The 18,139-nt window shown below is 47.5% G+C and overlaps 1 protein-coding gene across 2 annotated transcripts in view; it reads right to left on the reverse strand.

Annotated features, from left to right (window-relative positions):
* The window catches only part of Dnase1l3 (deoxyribonuclease I-like 3), a 24,908-nt gene extending 8,621 nt beyond the window's left edge, over positions 1-16,287 (reverse strand). The window contains exons 1-5 of one of the 2 annotated variants that reach the window (XM_013515717.1): positions 16,084-16,287; positions 14,352-14,582; positions 7,962-8,050; positions 3,721-3,810; positions 2,936-3,048 (exon numbers count right to left, since the gene is read on the reverse strand). In XM_013515717.1, the coding sequence (XP_013371171.1) occupies positions 2,936-3,048; positions 3,721-3,810; positions 7,962-8,050; positions 14,352-14,492 (433 nt within the window). In that variant the 5' untranslated portion in view covers positions 14,493-14,582; positions 16,084-16,287. Of the gene's footprint in view, positions 1-2,935; positions 3,049-3,720; positions 3,811-7,961; positions 8,051-14,351; positions 14,785-16,083 lie in introns of those variants that run through there. The other variant, XM_013515716.1, reaches the window with a different exon arrangement.
* Positions 16,288-18,139: the final 1,852 nt, after the last annotated feature.

An 18,139-nucleotide genomic window follows, 5' to 3' on the forward strand; every position in this document is an offset into this window, starting at 1 on the left:
TAATAGAAAACAATTTTTTTCTAATTAAAAAAAATGCTGGAGACAGGCATGGTGGCACTGGCCTATAATCTCAGCCCTCAGGAGGCTGAGGCAAGAGGACTGCAAATTCAAGCCAAGTATGGGCAACTTAGTGACTTAGTGCTACCCTGTCTCAAAAACAAAACAAAAAAGGAGCTAGCTCAGTGCAAAGGATCTGGGTTCAATTCTCAGTATGGGCGGGGCAGGGGTGGTTTGAGGCTTGCCAGTTTATACTCCTCTTGTAATCAAAGAAAAAGCCCCCGAAAGGCATTTAAGAAATACAATGACTTTTGTGGGTAGTGTGAACACCTTCCCTTGGGGGTCTTGGCCGGAGTGTGGCTGTGGGGGCCGCCTGCCAGTCACACGGACCCCCCGGCTGAGAACCCTCTGAGAACAGCGCCTGTTTTTTCTGAGGCAGCGCCTCATCCTCTGCCTGGGGCCCACTCGGCCTTGTGGCAGGGGTTGTGAGGTGGACCCTGCTCGAGTCACACAGCTCCACCCCCATCCTAGCAGGTATTTATTTGGCCATTATCTGTCTCCGTAATTGCTTGTGTCCAGGGCTCAGGTTCTACCTTAGATGCTCTCCAGCTCACCTCCTCCTGCCTCAGCCTCATTCTGCAGCTCTGCCCAGTCTCCCTGCACATGCTCCACTCCCTCTCGCTCCCTAAATTTTCATGCTCTTCCCCTCTGCCCGCTCCCCAGCCCTCTGTATGGCAGCTTCCTTAGGTCCCAGCCCCATTCCTCCTTCAAGGGGCCGTCCTTGGTCACATCACCCAAGGTGAACTCCTGGACCTTCTGTTCAGTGCATGCTGGGGTATTTTCTGTGTGCGCCAAAGTCACTTCCTTCACTTCTGCATGTGGTCTGTTGGATCCTGAGCTCAGGGACCCCTCACCCTCCTGGCTCCACAACCTAGCATGGCACATTGCACAGGGCTTGAAGTTGCGCTCCTCCTGTCTCAGCCTCCCAGAGTGCTGGGATTCTTTATATATTCTTGACATGAACCCTTTGTTAGTCTAAATTGCATGTATCTTTTCCCACTTGCCTTTTCACTTCCTTATTAGTATCTTTTAATGAAAGACAGCACCTGGGTCAGTGCACATTGCAGGTGCTCAAAAGGGTTTGTTGACTGAACACATAAGTGGATAAATAAAATAGCTAACTTAATCTCAGGTCAAGGGGACGTAGGAGGTTTCCTGGCACAGGAGGGAAAGCTCCAAACAGGCAGTGCCGTCCCAGGGAAGAGGGGGGTAGTGAAGGGAAGTGTAGCAGCTCAGGATAATCAGATTTATTTAGAAATTCACAGAGGCTCGGGACTTTCTGGGGGTGGGAGCACTCTTCCTGGCCAGAATGACGTGAAGCGAGTGTGTGCAAGGAGGGTCACTGCTCATGTCCTCTGACCGGCTTTTCTGGCCCTCAGTGGCTCCCTCCTCCAACTTCTCCTGCAGTGTCCTCCCCTTGAGCTAATTAACCGTGGGCAGAAACTTATTATTCAGGAAGTTTATGCTGGCGCAGTGGTACCTCAACTCACGAATTTAATTCTTTCTACAGTTCTGGTTGAAAACTGAGCTGGACGAGCACCAAGTCAAATGTCCCCATAAGGTCGACATTGAACCTAATCTTTGAAGTTTTTTCTTTTTCTTTCTTTCTTTCTTTTTTTTTTTTTTGTACCAGGAATTGAACTCAGGACCTTGTGCTTGTCAGGCGAGTGCTGTGCTGCTGAGCTGTATCCCTGGCTCTAATCATTGAATTTAGGGGCTGGGGATTTAGCTCAGCGGCAAAGCACCTGCCTGGCAAGCGCAAGGTCGTGAGTTCGGTTCCTGGTACCGGAGAAAAACCAAAAAAAAAAAAAAAAAAAAAAATTAATCATTGAATTTGATTCAATTCTCATCCAATGCAGTTTGTGACCAGAATCATGGAAAGAATCAAGTTCATGAACCCAGGTACCACTGAATAGTATAGATACAGATGTACATGCTTACGACCTTGCATATATTACTTTGTTTTTTGGTACTGCGGATGGAACCTAGGCCCTTGTGCACGTTAGGTATGTGCTCTCCCGCCGAGCTCCACCCCCAGCCCAGCAGGTATTTATTTGGCTGTTATCTGTCTCCGCTACTCCAGTGTAACTTCAGATGAGGGTAGGAACTTCATCTGTCTTCTCTGGTGCCCTCAACAGAGCCTGGCACATAGTAGGCACTGAGAAAAATAGGCTTTGATTCTAGGTGGCTGCAATCTGCAAACCACCTTTACTTCATGGCTTTGCCTGGTGTGAGGTGTGGTGGCTGAGATGCCACCTTGGGTTACAATCCTGGCTCGTCCACTTTGTTAGCTGGGTGACTTGGACGAGTGACCATATCTCTTTGAACGTCAGTTTCCTCAGATATAAAGAGAGGATAATCCTGGTCCCTGCCTTGCTGTCTGTTGCCAGGATTACAAGGTGTCAGCGCTTGATGAAGGGTTACTGTGGCACTGGAGCTCAGAGTGCAGCTGGCTTGGGTTTCCTCCCTCGGTCTGTGGAGGAGGCTGCTGGTGTCTACTGCAGGGAGAGCGGGACCCTTGCTGGCCATCACTATAATCTTTTAAAATATTAAGGAACTGGGCAGGGACCAAGAACTTGCAGTAAATCATTTTCATGAGCTAAATAGTCCGAAGAGAATAGAGTTATCCCTGACCCAAGAGGGTGGAGCAGGTTGGGCTGCTGCATGTCTGGGTACTCTGAAAAGTAGGCCTGACGCCCTCCATGTACACCGCCCTGCCCCCTTTCACGGGTTAGGAGCAGCGCATGGTCCTTGGAGCCCAGTGCCTCCTCGAAGACGCTGCCTGAGCCCTGGGACACTGCTCGAGAGTGCTCATGCTGCCTATTCATGGGCCTCTGGGGGGCGGGGGTCACGGACAAGAGGGGCTGGTGGGTCTCACCAGTGTGGGGTGACTGGAACCAGACCACATAGGGCTCCCTGGAAAACACGTCTGCGTCTCCATCCTGGAAGTCGTGGTAGAGGTAGTTTTTCTTCACCGTCACGAGCTTTTCCCTAACAGAGAAAAAAGGAAGTCCTTCTTATGTCTTTGAAGAAATAGGGAGTAGGTTCCCACGGCTTTGCTAGCTTCCACAGAAAGAGGAAAGACCAAGACTGAGTCAGTTCTCTGGGACCTGAGGATCTCAGCGGGGCTCCTCATTTAGGGCACCCACCAGTGACTGAAGCCTCGCTTGTAAGTCACTAGGAGGAAGCAGTGAGATTACGGAGTTCAGGAGTCAGCTGTGCAAGGCAACTCAGGGCCAGGGTTTGACCACGAAGAGTAAAGAACCCCTGACCTTGGCACCCCCCCACTTCACCAACCAGCCAGGTGTTAGGAAACTCTTTATATTTTTGATTCTCAAGATTTAATACTTTGAGCCAGGCCTGGTGGCACATGCCTGTAATCCCAGAATTTGGGAGGCTGAGACAGGAGGATTGAAGCAAGTTCAAGACCAGCCTGGGCTACAAAGTGAGCTCAAGGCCAGCCTGAACTGCACAGTGAGACCCTGTCTCAGAAAGATTGAATACTTTGCACCAACTCTAGTTTGGACAGCAATTATTTTGATCAACACTGAGAACTGGTTAGAGAGCAAAATCTGGTTTTGAAGTGCATATATATTTTGATTCAATTCATGGTCATGTCTTTAAGTGGACCTTCCTGTTTCAAAGAGCATAGATTATACTTACTTGTAGAGAAAGGCATACTGTTCTTTATATGTGTTTCTTCCAAGCCGAGAGCTAATCACGTAGTTGTATGTTGTTCCTCTCCTTGAATTTCTAGAAAACATGAAGATTTCATACTGTACCTTAAAGAATGAATACATCCCTGTTGCATATATTCCCTCTTTCTATTTCTTTTTTTTTTAAATCTTTTTGAGACAGGGTTTTACTCTGGAGTTCAGGCTGGTCTTGAACTCACTTTGTAGCCCAGGCTGGCCTTGAACTCACAACAATCCTCCTGCCTCAGCCTCCCGAGTGCTGGGATTACAGGCATGCACCACCATGCCTGGCTATATCTCCACTTTCTAATCTGTCTTCATATTACCAAGGGCATCATGTGGAAAGGTTACTATTCTTAACTTTTTTTTTGAGGCAGAATCTCATTATGTAGTCCAAATCACAGTGATCTTCCTGCCTCAGGCTTCCAAGTTCTGAGATTACGAGAATGAGCTACCACACAATTTTTGAGTTTGATAAGAAACATTTGCCAGATCCTTACAGCCTAACTCCTTCCCTCCCTCTCTCCCTTCTCCTTCTCCTTTTCCTTCTTCTTCCTCTCCCCCTCTCAGTTCTGAGTATTGAATTTAGGCCTTCACACTGAGCTATACCCCTAATCTTTTTTTTTTGAGACAGGAAGTCACTAAATTGCTTAGGGTAGGCATGAATTTGTGATGGTCCTGCCTCAGGCTCTCAGAATGCTGGGATTACAGATGTGTACCAGCATACTTGGCTTTCTTTTTTTTTTTTTTTTTTTTTTTTTTTTGTTGGAGTTGAACCCAGGGCCTCAAATTTGCTAGGCAAGCATTCTACCGCTAAGCTACATCCCTATCCCTTATTTCTTGTCCTACAAAGGAAGATAGTATTGGTACCTCTTTTTATAGTTTAAGGGGACAAAGCTGGGATTGAACCCACACCTGGATCATTCCCAAACCCACAAGCTTTGGCCTGCACCTACGGGAGCCACTCAGCCCATAGATTATTTAGGCAGACTCGGAAATTTTGCTTTGGTCCCTGCTGAGTTGTGGCTCACCCTTTCTTGTGAAGCTGACCTCATCAGGCCCCCTGTCCATGTGTCATTCTTAAGCATTCAGCAAAGGCAGGAACGTTCTTGCCTCTGAAACGCCCAGGTGCTTTCTCCCAAGTCCTGGGACTGTGATTGCAAATACTTACCTGACCCCTCACCTGCCCAAGGCTATCTTGACTCTGCGTTTATCGAGTCTGCTGATAACTCCACCCCCACTCCAGGCACAGCCTGACACAGTTTCACCCCACCTGCCCACAAAAAGATCTAGGGCGTGGCTAAAGCCGTGGCAGAGTTTTGGGGTTATTAGAATAGAGCACAGGGGGTACCTGGGGGGCAACTTAGATTACAGAAATCCTTGGGACTTCAAATACATGCTTTAAGCCAAACCCAGCCCTGGGGAGCCCAGGAGAGGCCAATAAGAGTGTCTGGAGCTTTTACTGCAAGAAGCTGGACTTTTCTGCATCTAACCTGCCTTGGCTGTAAGGGAAGAGGACAGTACCCACCCCTCCAGGCTTTGTGGGGAGTAAGGACACCGCCCATAGAACCTGACCAGCAGGATGCCTGGCCAGGGATGCCGGTGTCATTGGCAGCTGTTCCCCGTGGCCCCTGGGCCATCACCTGCTGTTGTACTTCTTTCCTTGTAGTAGTCATAGACACCGGCAGCACTCACTGGTCATGGCTGCGCAGCAGGCACGAGTTAATCTAGCTATCACGCACCCCAGGAAGGGGCTTCCACATCAGCTGCATGGTGCACACAGGGAGAACGGAGCACCAAGTGGCAGATCCATCGTTCAAAGAGCAGATCTAGGAGCTAGACTGGCTGAGGCTAAGAGTCACTAGCTCAGCCGAGCCCAGGGGAAGGTGGATCAAGCCCAAGAGGCCCTCTGTGCAGGAGGCACCGCCCGGCTGCCCCTCCCCAGCCTCAGGAGTCCAAATTGACCTTTCACTGCTAGGAAGCAACAAGAGCTGTCCTGACTGCCAAAGCCAGTCGGATGTTACTATTTGTTAAATCCGAGTGGTGGATACACCGCTGTTGGTTAGAAGATCTCTGCGCCTTTAAGTATGTTTGAGATATTTCATAAGAAAAATGGGGGATGTAACATTCTCATTGGAAAGTACAGAAAAAATAGGGAAATTACTCTTAAACTCTTAGTAAATTTGTACATTAACATAGTCACTGACAGCATGAGTGCATTATTTTCCTTGACTCTTACATTTTTAAAAAACATAATTAAGTGAACATGGTACATATTGTGTACTCTGGTTGTTGCTTAAGCTTATAATTATCTACAAAAAGTACTTATCTTGAGGGTTTTAAAAATGTAAGACATGTCAGGCTGGGAGTGTAGCTTAGTGGTAGAGCACGTGCTTAGCGTGCTCTGGGTTTGATGCCCGACACCACAAAAAATATAAATAAATAAATAAATGCACATCAGAATCACCACAGAAGCTTGTTTAAAATTCTAATTCTCTCTTTTTTTTTGGTCTCATTTTGAGAGAGGGTCTCGCTATGCAGTTCAGGCTGGCCTTGAGCTCACTTTGTAGCCCAGGCTTGTCTCTAACTTGCAATGATCCTCCTGCCTCAGCCTCCAGAGTGCTGAGATTACAGGAGTACGCCACCACACTCGGCCTAAAATTCTAATTCTCAATCCCAGCACTCAGGAGGCTGAGGCAAGAGGACTGTTGTGAGTTCGAGGCCAGCCTAGGCTACAAAGGGAGCTCAACGTCAGCCTAAACTGTATAGTGAGACCTTGTCTCAAAAAGACAAAATAAATAAATAAATATAAAAAAATAAAATTCTAAATCTCATGCAGTCTGATGGCACATGTCTTTAATCCCAGCACTCTTGGAGACTGAGGCAGGAAGACTGCAAGTTCTACACCTGCTTGGGCAGTTTAGCAAGACCTTGTCTCAAAATAAAAAAGAGCTGGGCATGTAGCTCAGGAAGAGGGTTTGGGGTCAATACCTAGTACCACAGAAGTGAAACAAACAAAACTCTGGGTTTTCACAGGCATTCTCATTCAGTGGGGAAGGGAGCATCCGCATGTGGTTTTAGCTCACACTAGGGTGATCTGCATTGGGGGTGCTGAGAAGCATCCCCCAAGGGCCAGTGTTAAAGGGTTGGTGAGTGGTTGTGGCACCACTGGAGAAGGGGCCTCCTGGGAGGAAGTCAGGTCAGGGACTGGCGTTGATGGCGGTATTGGCACCTGCTCCCCTCTCCTCTCTTTCTCTTTCTCAGCCACCACGTGGCCCTGTGATGCTGCCACTGTAATGTTCTGCCTCAGCACAGGTCCCAAAGCAACATGGCCTGCTAACCACAGGCTGGAGCCTCCAAAGCTATAAGCTGAGTAAACCTTTCCTCTCCATAAGATATTGATCTGTTGAGTTCGGGTCTTTTGTCATAGTGATTAACACAGGGGATCCACTGATTATTCAGAGGGAATAAAGTCACAGATATCATCCAGTGTCATCTAAAACAATTCAGGGACATTATGTTTTGGTTTTTATTGATTTTTAAATCATAAAATCAACATAGGTTGACTGTAAAATATTCAAATCATACAGAACTATTAAAATGAAAAGCAAATGTCCCCCATTCCTTCACTGACTTGATCCCCATTGACTCTTCCTCCACACCCCAGAAATAACCACTATTACCAGGCTGGGCCTATCTTGTGAGCCCTTCTTCTGTGCTCACCCAAACACAAATACGCCCAAATTCGTGTAAAAGGTAACACAACGAGCTGCTCTATTTACATATTCTAGCATGGAAAGATGGCTACAATATGATGAAAATAGCAAGTTCAGAACTATAACTTATTCTGTATCAGATATGATTTTTGACAGCTGAATCATATTCCAGCTTGTGAACAGGTCAGGATTTTACTGACTCTTCTATTGTTGACATCCATTCTTTTTTTTGTAACAGACTTCTCAGCTCAGCCGCTTGTCTGCCGCTTTCCTTCCTCTCTCAGTTCTCCGCATTTGTTTCCCCTACTTTACTTTACCATATGAAAACCAGCCAGCTCAGAGTTCCCAGGACCCCGGCTGAGCGAGGGCGGAGCCTGGCCGGCACTGGCCATGTGACCTGGTGCGCAGCGTGCTCTGCTGGCTGCCCTGCTGGTTGCGATTCCCTTGCACTTGCCCTTTGAGCTTCCAGAGGGTCCAGGCCTCCCCACCTTACCCGTTCAGCTTCTCCATCAGCATGGGGCAGATCCTGTTGTGACTGTCCTTGATTTCCATCAGCAGTATGAGGTCGCAGCGTCTGATGATCTGCAGAGAGAATCCCCAGGGTTTTGAGGCCATTTACTAGAAATCGTACAACATTCAGTTGGTCCTTACTGTGTTCTGAGGATTGCATGGGTGCTTCATTTCGTTTCTTCAACGAAATGAAGGCCTCCCGAAGGTAGCCGCTTTTATTACTTTCATTTTATTGTTGTGTTTGAGATGGGGGTCTCCCTATGTTGCCCAGGCTGCTGTTGAACTCCTGAGTTCAAGCAATTCTCCTGCCTCAGCCCCCGGAGTAGCTTGGACTACAGGCAGGTTCCACCACGCCCAGCAATTGATTAATTAATTAATTAATTTTTTATTTCCATTTTAAAGATGAGGAGACCAAGGCTCAGGGAGAGTTAAGAAGATTACACTATCAGCCAGCTAGCAAATGCCCGAGGCAGATTTTGAACCTAAGCAGTCGCAGTCCAGAGCCCTCGATCACAATGCCCTGCACACCCTGTGCCCTGGCTTTGCTTGAGTAATTACAATCATGGTCATAAATATTTATTAAGTCATTAGTAACTAAAAGTCCCAAGCTGGATACTGCAGAAATGGAAAGGTATAAGTATAATGATAATAATACTTGTATATAATAAGAGCTGACATTTATTATCAATCTAATCTGAGCTTCACAGCAACCCTACTGCATGACTTTAATTATTAGCCTCTTAAACCTAGGTGGAACCCAAGCTCAGAGTGGTTGAGTGACTGCCTTAAAGTCACACCGCAAAGACAAATCAGACAGCCAGGGTTTGAACTCAGACCTGGGACTACAAAGGCCACTGTGATAAACTGTTAAACTACAGTCCCTGCTCTCAGAAACACGTAGTCCAGTGAGCCAGGCAAATAAAAACCACCAGCTACCGTGTGAGGCAAATGAAATTCATGCTAAATAAAAGTCATGAGCCATGGAAGAGTTGGGAAATAATTGCTTCTGCCCAGAGGATCAGGGAAGGCTCCCAAGACGAGGATACATTTGTGCAGTCTCTGAAGGATTAGACACTCAGTGAGACAGGAACACAAGAGAGACTCCAAGTGCGCCCAAGTTCATGTACCTTGGTGACCACTCAGGCCTTTCTGGGTGGGGTCCTGGTCACTCAGTGCCATAGGATTTATTGGTCAAGGAGAAAGCACCCCCTAGGTTAATTTTGTCCTCTTACATGGCTCCCAAGGACACGGAGCAGGAGGATTATGGCACTGCCCTCTATTTCCAGAGCATATGTTCCAGTTCCACCTCCAGCAGGGTGGCCTGGGGAGAGATGCCAGCACCCACCTGTTCAGGTGTCCTGTCCCAGAGGCTCAACTGTAAGCGATTGGCCCAGCTGGAGCTCCGCCCATGGGCAGACTGAGGAGGCAGATGGTGCATCAGGCCTGCAGCCTCCCATTGGCAGGCTTGAAACCCACAGCCTCAGCCACGCAGGGCTCACCGAGGAGCCGCCTGTCAAGCCAGGCTGCTGGCGCAGTCGCTGTTGATGGACAGGCCTTTGTGGAATGGATTTAAAATGTATGTACTCTTCTTCAGTATTCCCACCTTGAAGAATGCCTTCCATTTAAGGAAATATCCACGACTGCTCTGCACCTCAATAGCCTCATCTTTAAATCAGGGTGGTAACCACCCACCTGTCACAGGGTTGCCGGGAGATGAAGTGGGCTCAGGGCACAGCGCCGGCTGCGCAGGAGGCACGGAGCAGACTATGGTTATTACTTGTGCGGGTCAAAAGGCATAGCAGCGAAAATACTAGAAACAATGTGGGTATCCCCGAAGGGGAAAGCACTCAGTTCTGTGTGCTACAAACCAACGACAAGGCACTAGGCAGCATTAAAATCACGTTTTAGGGGAATAGTACCACCACCGGAAATATTTCTAGTGTAAACGCATAATACAAAACTGATGGGTAGGGTGGTAGCCATGCTATAAAACTAGATAAGACTTACATATTTATTTTGGCATAGAAAAGTTTCCCTCAGAACATTACCCACTTCCCACAGCTGTTATCTTCAAGCACGGAGATAGTATTTTTTCTCCTTCCTTATGTTTTCATAGTTTCAAAACAGTCCATAGTGATTTTTAATCTCATAGAAGTATTTTATAATTATAAAGAAATTTATACTTTAAATTTGTATCTTTCTACTTAAAAAAATTGAAGTATAATTTTTTTGAAGTATAATTTTAAAGAAGAAACTGCCTTCAAGAAAGGAAGTATGGAGTGGGAGATGATGCCAGAATTTGTTAGGAAGTGACAGGCACGTTTCTAACTTGCTTAGCATAAGTTTAACGAGTTGTCCTAAGTAAGGCGCCTACTACAGTGCCGAGCACAGAGAGGACTTCAGGAAGGCCAGCTCTTATGCTGACTCTGATTTTCATCATAGCCTCAGATGTGGTCCTCTTAATAGCCTCACTGCATCCCCTGATTATTCTGAGTCTCACAGCCTTAACAGTCTGAACCCCAAGGGGAGATAGGATAATAGGCATCCATCCTATAACCCCTCTGCGCCGGTGCACTCAACAGCCAGGGAGGTCAGCACGTCCTTGTGACGGCTCCTTCTCAAAGGCCAAGGTCCCTTTTTGTATGTGACTCACGGGTACAGAGCAATTGTGGAGCATGGGTTCAGACTGCCTTCCTGAGTAGAAGGTTCAGGCTTCAGATTTCCTGTTTACAAGCCTGTTCCTCACTTAGCAAGCACTTCTGAACCCCTGTCTCCAGCTGTTACTGATTTTCACTTCCTTGATATTTTGGGGAATATTTCCCGTAGACAAGAGTCTAACCTACAGTGAGCGAGTGGCAGCCCAAGATCTCACTGTCGGAGTTCTCCTGGGGAGGGACCTGTAAATTTGGCCAGCTGGTCTCCACTGCCCACCGAACCATCCTTCCATCCATCTGTCCATCCGCTGGCTCATTCATCCTACAACATTTTGTCATGGGCCTGCTGTGTGCCAGATCACATGCGAGGCTTGGCTTTATGCACAACATCAACCCCAGCTTCTGCAGGAGCACCTGGGATGAGTGAAAGAAGACCATTCTGGAGCCAGCTGAGGCAAAATTCATACAGCACAAACATCTTGCTTTTTTTATTCCCATGGCACTGTTAAAAAAAGGGAGGGGAAATACTTTTCCTATTCAAATGTTTTTGTTATAATTTTCTAGCTATAAAAATAGCATTGCTTTTGTAGAGAATCTGGAAAATTCAGAAAAGACTATAAAAGTATCACATGACCTATAACCCCGTCATTCAGACCTTTTCCCATATGATTTCTTTTTTTTTGAGACAGGGTCTCAGTATGAAGTTCAGGCTGGCCTTGAGCTCACTTTGTAGCCCAGGCTGGCCTCAAACTCACAATGATCCTCCTGCTTCAGCCTCCTGAGCACAGGGATTACAGGCATGCACCACCACACCCAGCCTAGTTTTTTAATTTTAATTTTTTTTTATGATTTCTATACTTATGTACAAAACTGGCATCACAATGATTAGCCCTTTGGTTCCCACTATGGACTTTGAGACAGACAGTCTTGGGGTTCATATCCTGACCCTGTGTGACCACCTGGGTGACCGCCTCAAGGTCACATAAGAAGCACCTAAATTCCTTATCTATGACCTAAGAAAATAAGAGTAATTTTGTGACCTCTGTGGAGTCATAACAGGAATTAAAAGACATGGTGGGTATAAAATGCTCAGACTAGTCCACTGCACAGAACAGGCGCTCGGTAAACAGTGGCGACACTTACTGCATGGTTTAAGTCTTGCCTAACATTATGTTGTATGTGTCTCTCACTGTCACTGAGCATTCACTTTTCCAATTGAAGCTTCACATGTTCCTTGCTCTAACTTCAGCCCAGAGGACTAGGGAAAAACATGTTTCTCCTGGCTCAGTCTCCTCAGGAGAAAACTCAGAGGAGGAGGCTCCTGAACGGCCCTCCCAGAGCCCAGCCCGGAAACGCAGATTGCTGTGGTGACAGCCGAATTTCTGACTGTTCGCAGGGAGACGGGAGGGTCTGAAGCACTGTGCGCGGTTAGCGGAAATGGCCTCCTGCCACAGGTGACATGAGTTGGGCTGGGGGGAGGGAAAAGGACATTCTGGAAGGGCCTAGGAATATCCTGGGCAGTGAGCGAAACCCTATCCCACGCCTCCATTAGAGCAGCATCGCGTGGTAGGGAAGACGCTGAACTTCACAACCTTGGGGGACTTACGTCACCTCTCCGGGCTCCCGCTGCCTCATCGTAAGAGTGGTCATGAGGCTGAACTCTACCGAAGGCCTGGTCCGGAGTAAATGCTGTGCTGTCTGCTCTGGGAAGAGGGAGACGCTGTCTTCCACATCCACCATCACCTCCCTGTTCCTTGGGTGCCTGGCACACGGCCTCCCTTCAGCGAGCAGCTGAGGGGGAATACGCTCTGCTCGTAAGGACACAAACTGAAAGACACGGACAGAACGGGACTTGCCCAGTAGGACTGGGCATCTGGACCGCTGCCTACGGCAGGGGAGGGCAAACCCAGATGGAGAAGGCGGCCTCCCTCTCTCTCCAGCCTGCCCATGAAGGTTGGAATGACCATAACGTGATGCACTGAGCTGATCTCAAAGCGATCAATCCAATCTGGAAGAGTGGAAGAGGCATGTCCGCTTACATGGGCTGGGTTTGATCCCGGCTCCTTCTCTTACCAGCTATGGAGACCTGGAGAAGTCACTATGCCCTCTGAGCCTCAGTTTCTCAGTTATAAAATAGGGGAAATTCCACATTTATCACAACATTAAATAAGAATGTAAGCGTCGTGGCCTGAGCATCTAGCTGGTACTCAGTCAATGACCATGGAAACGACAGTATTTCGAATGCCCGGCATTCAGAGTTCACTGTTACTGCCTGTTAAGTGACTCTGCCGGTGCTCGGAGAGGCCTCTGTTTGGAGGATATCTTGTGGTAATAGGAAGGGTGAGGCGGCCTTGACAAAGACTTCAGATACACTTAGGTAGGGCAGGGCAGCTCAGGGGAGATGCTGTGTGGAGGAAGGAAATCAGAACCGAAAACAACCTCCAAGACAGTTTCCAGGGTTGAGTGAGAAAGGATTTCAAGCTCGATAGGTTCCCGGCTTCACGGGGCCACTTGTGGAGAATCAGGGCAACAGTCTCCTGCATGTCAGAATTACATGTTGAGCCACAGTGTGACAGCTCCCATGGCTTGGCATGGCTGTCCTGGGTAAACAACATCAAGATGCCCTTGGGTACCATCCAAAGGGCAGGGCCGACCAGGGTGGAAGACAGCTAAGGCAGCAGACAGACGCCAGTCCTCGCTGGAATCGCCTCTCCCTGCCACTAACACAGGCACCTGCCCCGAGTCAGGCTGTGCCAGGCCTTGCTCACCTAAGTTCTAAGCCGGCCCCAGCTGCGAGTCGTGTGGTCACATCTCACAGGGAGCACCCGGATGCTCAGGTAGGTAAAGGGACCCTTGAGCTCTTGCAGCTGATGGGTGGGATCTAAATCCAGGGCTCTTGGCATTCCCAGTATACTTCTGGGGTTTTCTAAGGTAATAACCACCCACCAGAGTCCTGGGAAAGGTTTTATTCCCAGCATCAAAAATAAATTAACCCGTAGGACAGAGTCAACTGACTCCAGAGAAATGTGAGTGGCTTCCCCAGACACTGGTGATCTTATCCAAGAACAGTGTTATTTATGCCAAGAGAGTAGAATTGAGAGTTAAGAGAAGGCTGGTGTAGGGGCTAGAGAAGGGGAGTGGGTAGGAGGAAAGGAGGAAGGGAAGGAGGAAAAGAAACGGAGGGAGGGAGAAAGAGAACTTGCTTCATTGCTGGTCAGGAAGACCCGGCTAGGCTGGCATCTCAGCTCCCAACCACCCACCAACTCTGCAGTGCTGCGGGGTGACTGCACCACTCTGCTCATTATCTCTGTGGGGAATAATAGTCTGTGCTCATGATCATGATGCAATAAAATGTATTTATAGTGCCTGGCACAGGCATTCAATAAGGGGCCATAGAAACCATCATAGGAGCCCGCCAGTCGTTATCTGGAATTTACTATGAGCCAGGTACTGTGCTAAAAACTTGCCCTACATTTCTGTATGTAGGCAGCCTCACAGCACACCTGTAGAAGGCATTATCCTCAAGACAGAGGTGCCGAGCACCGAGAGGTAAAGTGGGTACTGTAATTGTTGTTCTTATCCTTGCCAAATTCCAAGCTGGCTTCTATCTTTTCCCGGAGGGCAAAGCAGTTAAATCCCTCCAGAGTTTTCCAAAGTGTGGAGTTAGGGGAGAGCGCAGGAGGGGAGCCCAGCATCCCCCCTGTGGGAACGGGGCTCACCTTCACAATGATGTCCATGGCATTCTGGTTTTGCTTCTTGCTTTCCCCGAAGGACCTCACGTTGAAGGAGCAGAGCTTCAGGGCCAGGGCACCGCGGAGGGCGAGGAGGAGAAGCAGCAGGGACGGCAGAGTCCGGGACATCCTGGGGCTCCTGGGGCTCTGGGCCAGGTGAGAGGCTCTGGTGCCGAGCTGCAGGCTCCTGCCACCTTCCGGCTCCCTGATTTATAAAGCCTGCAGATAACAGGAATTACTGGATTCCTCTTTGCTACTTTCACTTCTCTGAGGAACTGCAGATCATGGGTTTCAATCCCTAAGGAAATGAAGAGACTGGACTTGCCTTTTAAGAGCTCTGTTTTTGTCGCCCGGGTGAGGAAACGGGCATGCTTAATTAGGCACCATCCTCCGCAGAATCACTCACATCCCCAGCTCCGACCTCTGGCCATCTCGCCTAAGGTTGCATGCCATGGGCATTGATAAACTTGGGAGTGCATCTACCCAGAGGGCTCCCGGGGCGGTGGGGACTTCTGTGGGGGACCAGGAGGCTCGGGGGCCGTGGAAAACCCTGCCAGGGTTTCTCTAAATCTCTGGGGTTTGGTGGCCAGCTGTCCCTGGGCACACCCAGAGAGTGATTCTCTAACCACCCCTGATGGTGCAAATTAAGTTTAAGTTTAGTTTGAGTGACATAATTTTCTAGGCAGTTTTATGGTACATAATTTAACACACCAAATACCAGCAGTATGTTGCAGGGGGCAGGGGGCCAACGGTTGCTGATCTGCTAGAATGGGTAGAATGTCCCTGCGATACTACAGGGAGGATCTTTGGGCCCAGAGATGAGAGAAACAAGCCTGGGCCCAATAGTGCAAGCACACACATTCCTGCACAGGCAAAGCTTTATTGCAGTGAGGGACTCAGCTGAACTGGGACCTTGGCTGAAGGAAGCAGGGATTCGTCAAGAAAGTGACCAAGCTGCTACTCTCATTAGAAAGAGCAGTGGGTTTTTGTTGATTGCTGGGGAGGGTGAAGTCTGGTAATTCTCACTGGCCAAGGGCCTGGTTCCAAAAGATGTTTCTTCTTGACATGGGCTTGGACAACCGGGTGGTTAGAAGCACCTTGTCCTAGATGCTATTGAATTTTTGTGTATCTGGCACCACAGTCCTGTGCAAAGCATTCTGTCCTTGGGGGTCTGAGTCCCATTGTAAGAGGCAGCTTAGCTATTTAGCTTATGAACAGGCAACTAGCAAGGAGCAGGCCTAAGACTGAGTCAGCATACTGGTCAGCATCATAGAGGAAACAGCATATTAAGAACTAATTCAAGCCATAAAGATAGTTTAGACTGTGAAAGTAAACACAGGAAAAGTGGTAGAGTTAAGACGAACACAGGCAGTTAAGGACTACCTCCCAGGAAAGAAACTTCTTAGGCTGAATGCGCCAAAGAGCAGCCCCTTTCTACGTCAGGCTGTGGGCTGGTTTTCAGGAACCTGGGAACACTGAGTAAACGATTTTTCTTGGGAACTCTCCATTAAAAAACCCCTGAGTCTCAACTGGTTGTTTGGGGCCCACGAGACCGGCTGTAATGAGTGACCTCTGGGTGCTGGGCAGAGTTCTACGCTCGGCTTATTCATAAAGGATTCTGGACAAGGAGCCCGTGTGGCCCCTGACTTTCCGGGCCCCTCCTGATTACCTGGAGCTTTGTTTCTCCTTATATTTCCAACAGACACCCTCCCTTCCCTACCTCCTTTTTGTCGACAACTTCACTCTCCCACTTCGAGAGACAGCAGTCTGGCTTCACCGCATCACTGCGACAGAAGCCAAGGACATCGCCTGGGCTTGAGTGGCTCTGAAGAAGCACAAGGGTAGGAGTAGAAAAGGGGAGAGAGAAAGAAAAAGAAAACACCAGCTCCAGTGGGCAATAGACCAAGTTAACACCACAGTGTAGTCTTGGACCAAACATTTTTAAATGATCGATATGTTCAGCCGCATAGCTGAGCATAATCTGACCCAAGGGTTAAGAAATCAGAGGGTACAGACACAGTATGAAGACAGGGATGTTAAGCTTTTTGTCCTATTTCAGCCCCAGACCAGTTTTCAGTAAGCTCACATGAGGTAGGTAAAAGGTCTGTGTTTGAAGCAATGGTGGTCTTAAGGTCCCTGGGAAATAACCCAGGTAACTCGTATCATAATGCCCAGGCAGAAGTGTTCAAGCGAATAATGTATTGGCCCAGCAGATGAGCTTCAAGATGAGTGATTTCTAAATTGACTGAGAGCAAGTGAAACTACAGGGCTAATTTAGGTTTGACATTGGTAGCAGTTTCTGATTTCATGGAAACATTCTCTGTGGCTTTATCAGAGTCTCACGATGCACCTGTTAAAACATGCCGCGCTACAGTGTGTAATAGTTTATTGTCCTGGGGGTTTATTTTGTTGTCCCAGCCTCTGTCCCACCACGGTCCCACTAAGGCAGTTCCTAACGTCAGTAAATAGCCTGGGCCAACCCCTGATTTGACTGACATTTTAATGTTTATGAGAGCTCCGTGACCCTGAAAAAGGAAATTTTTGAAAGAAGTGTAGGACTTCAGCCCAAGCGAAACAACTTTTAGAGATCTGGGCAGGAAGATATCAAGATCTGACAAGCAAAAAAGTGCACAGTGTATTCTGGTGATCTGTGGACTCTGGGAAGGACAATTCTGTGAGAAAAAGGTTGGAATGGGAACAACTTGCAATGAGCCTTGAGGTCTTGGGGCCACCCCCTCCCTAGAGATAGAGCCTCATCTGTAGCCCCCTGGGAAAGGTGCACTGTATTGCCAGCGTGTATCAGTCAGAACCCTGGCCACTCACGCCCAGGAATGCCAAGAGATATCTCCCAGGAGATAATAGTGCGTAGGGGAAAACAGTGATTTCCTGAGCTCATGGGAAGATGAAGCATCAGACTTAGACCTGGCTGAGTTTGTAGTAAAAAGTTCCTCTTGTAAACAGAGTGTTTAAGTGTCTCTCTGGCTGGACAGGCATCTTCCGAACAGAGGAGGATTTAGAACTAAGTGTAGAGGCTCCGTCGCTCAGCTGGTTAAAGCACCTGTCTAGTAGAACTAAGTGTAGAAATACTTAAGAGACTTCACCATAGTACAAATTTTTTTTTGGTATTTAAAGATGGAATCTACACATGTGTAGTATCTTGTGAACTTGTATCACCTGACCTTTTTCACCTATTAGATTGACAGTCTTTTAATGACAACGTAAAATGTGCCATTAGGTGGATCAATGGACTTAGAGCCATGACTTTAAGTTCAACTTTATCAAATGAACACACAGCTTTTTGTTTTCTTTTTTGTTTGTTTTTGAGAGAGGGTCTCACTACATAGTTCAGGCTGGCCTCAAACTCACAGCAATCCTCCTGCCTCAGCCTCCATGTGCTGAGATTACAGGTTTATACCACCACACCAGGTCCATATAGTTCTGAAACATTTTTAAGGACTTTGGGTTAGCAGTGTTTTGTAAAATTAATTTATTAACCGTAAAACTATTCATAAAACAAAAAGATGAGTTTTTTGTTGTTAAGAATATTGAAGAACTTTAAAAAGGAAGTAAGATATTAAATTTGTAAAAAAAAGTTTGAAATGTTTTTTAAAATAGGTTCAAAACGCCTTAAAGTTAATTATTTAAATTATGCTGGATTCAGGGTTTCCAGATTTACCAAATGAAAATGCAGATCAGTACATGTGAACTTTAGATAATTTAAATGTAACTGGCTGATCTGTACTTTATCTAGATATCTTAGCTGAGCTTATAGAAGA

This window comes from Chinchilla lanigera, unplaced genomic scaffold, assembly GCF_000276665.1.
Source record: "Chinchilla lanigera isolate Chin_1 unplaced genomic scaffold, ChiLan1.0 scaffold00029, whole genome shotgun sequence".
Taxonomy (NCBI): domain Eukaryota; kingdom Metazoa; phylum Chordata; class Mammalia; order Rodentia; family Chinchillidae; genus Chinchilla; species Chinchilla lanigera.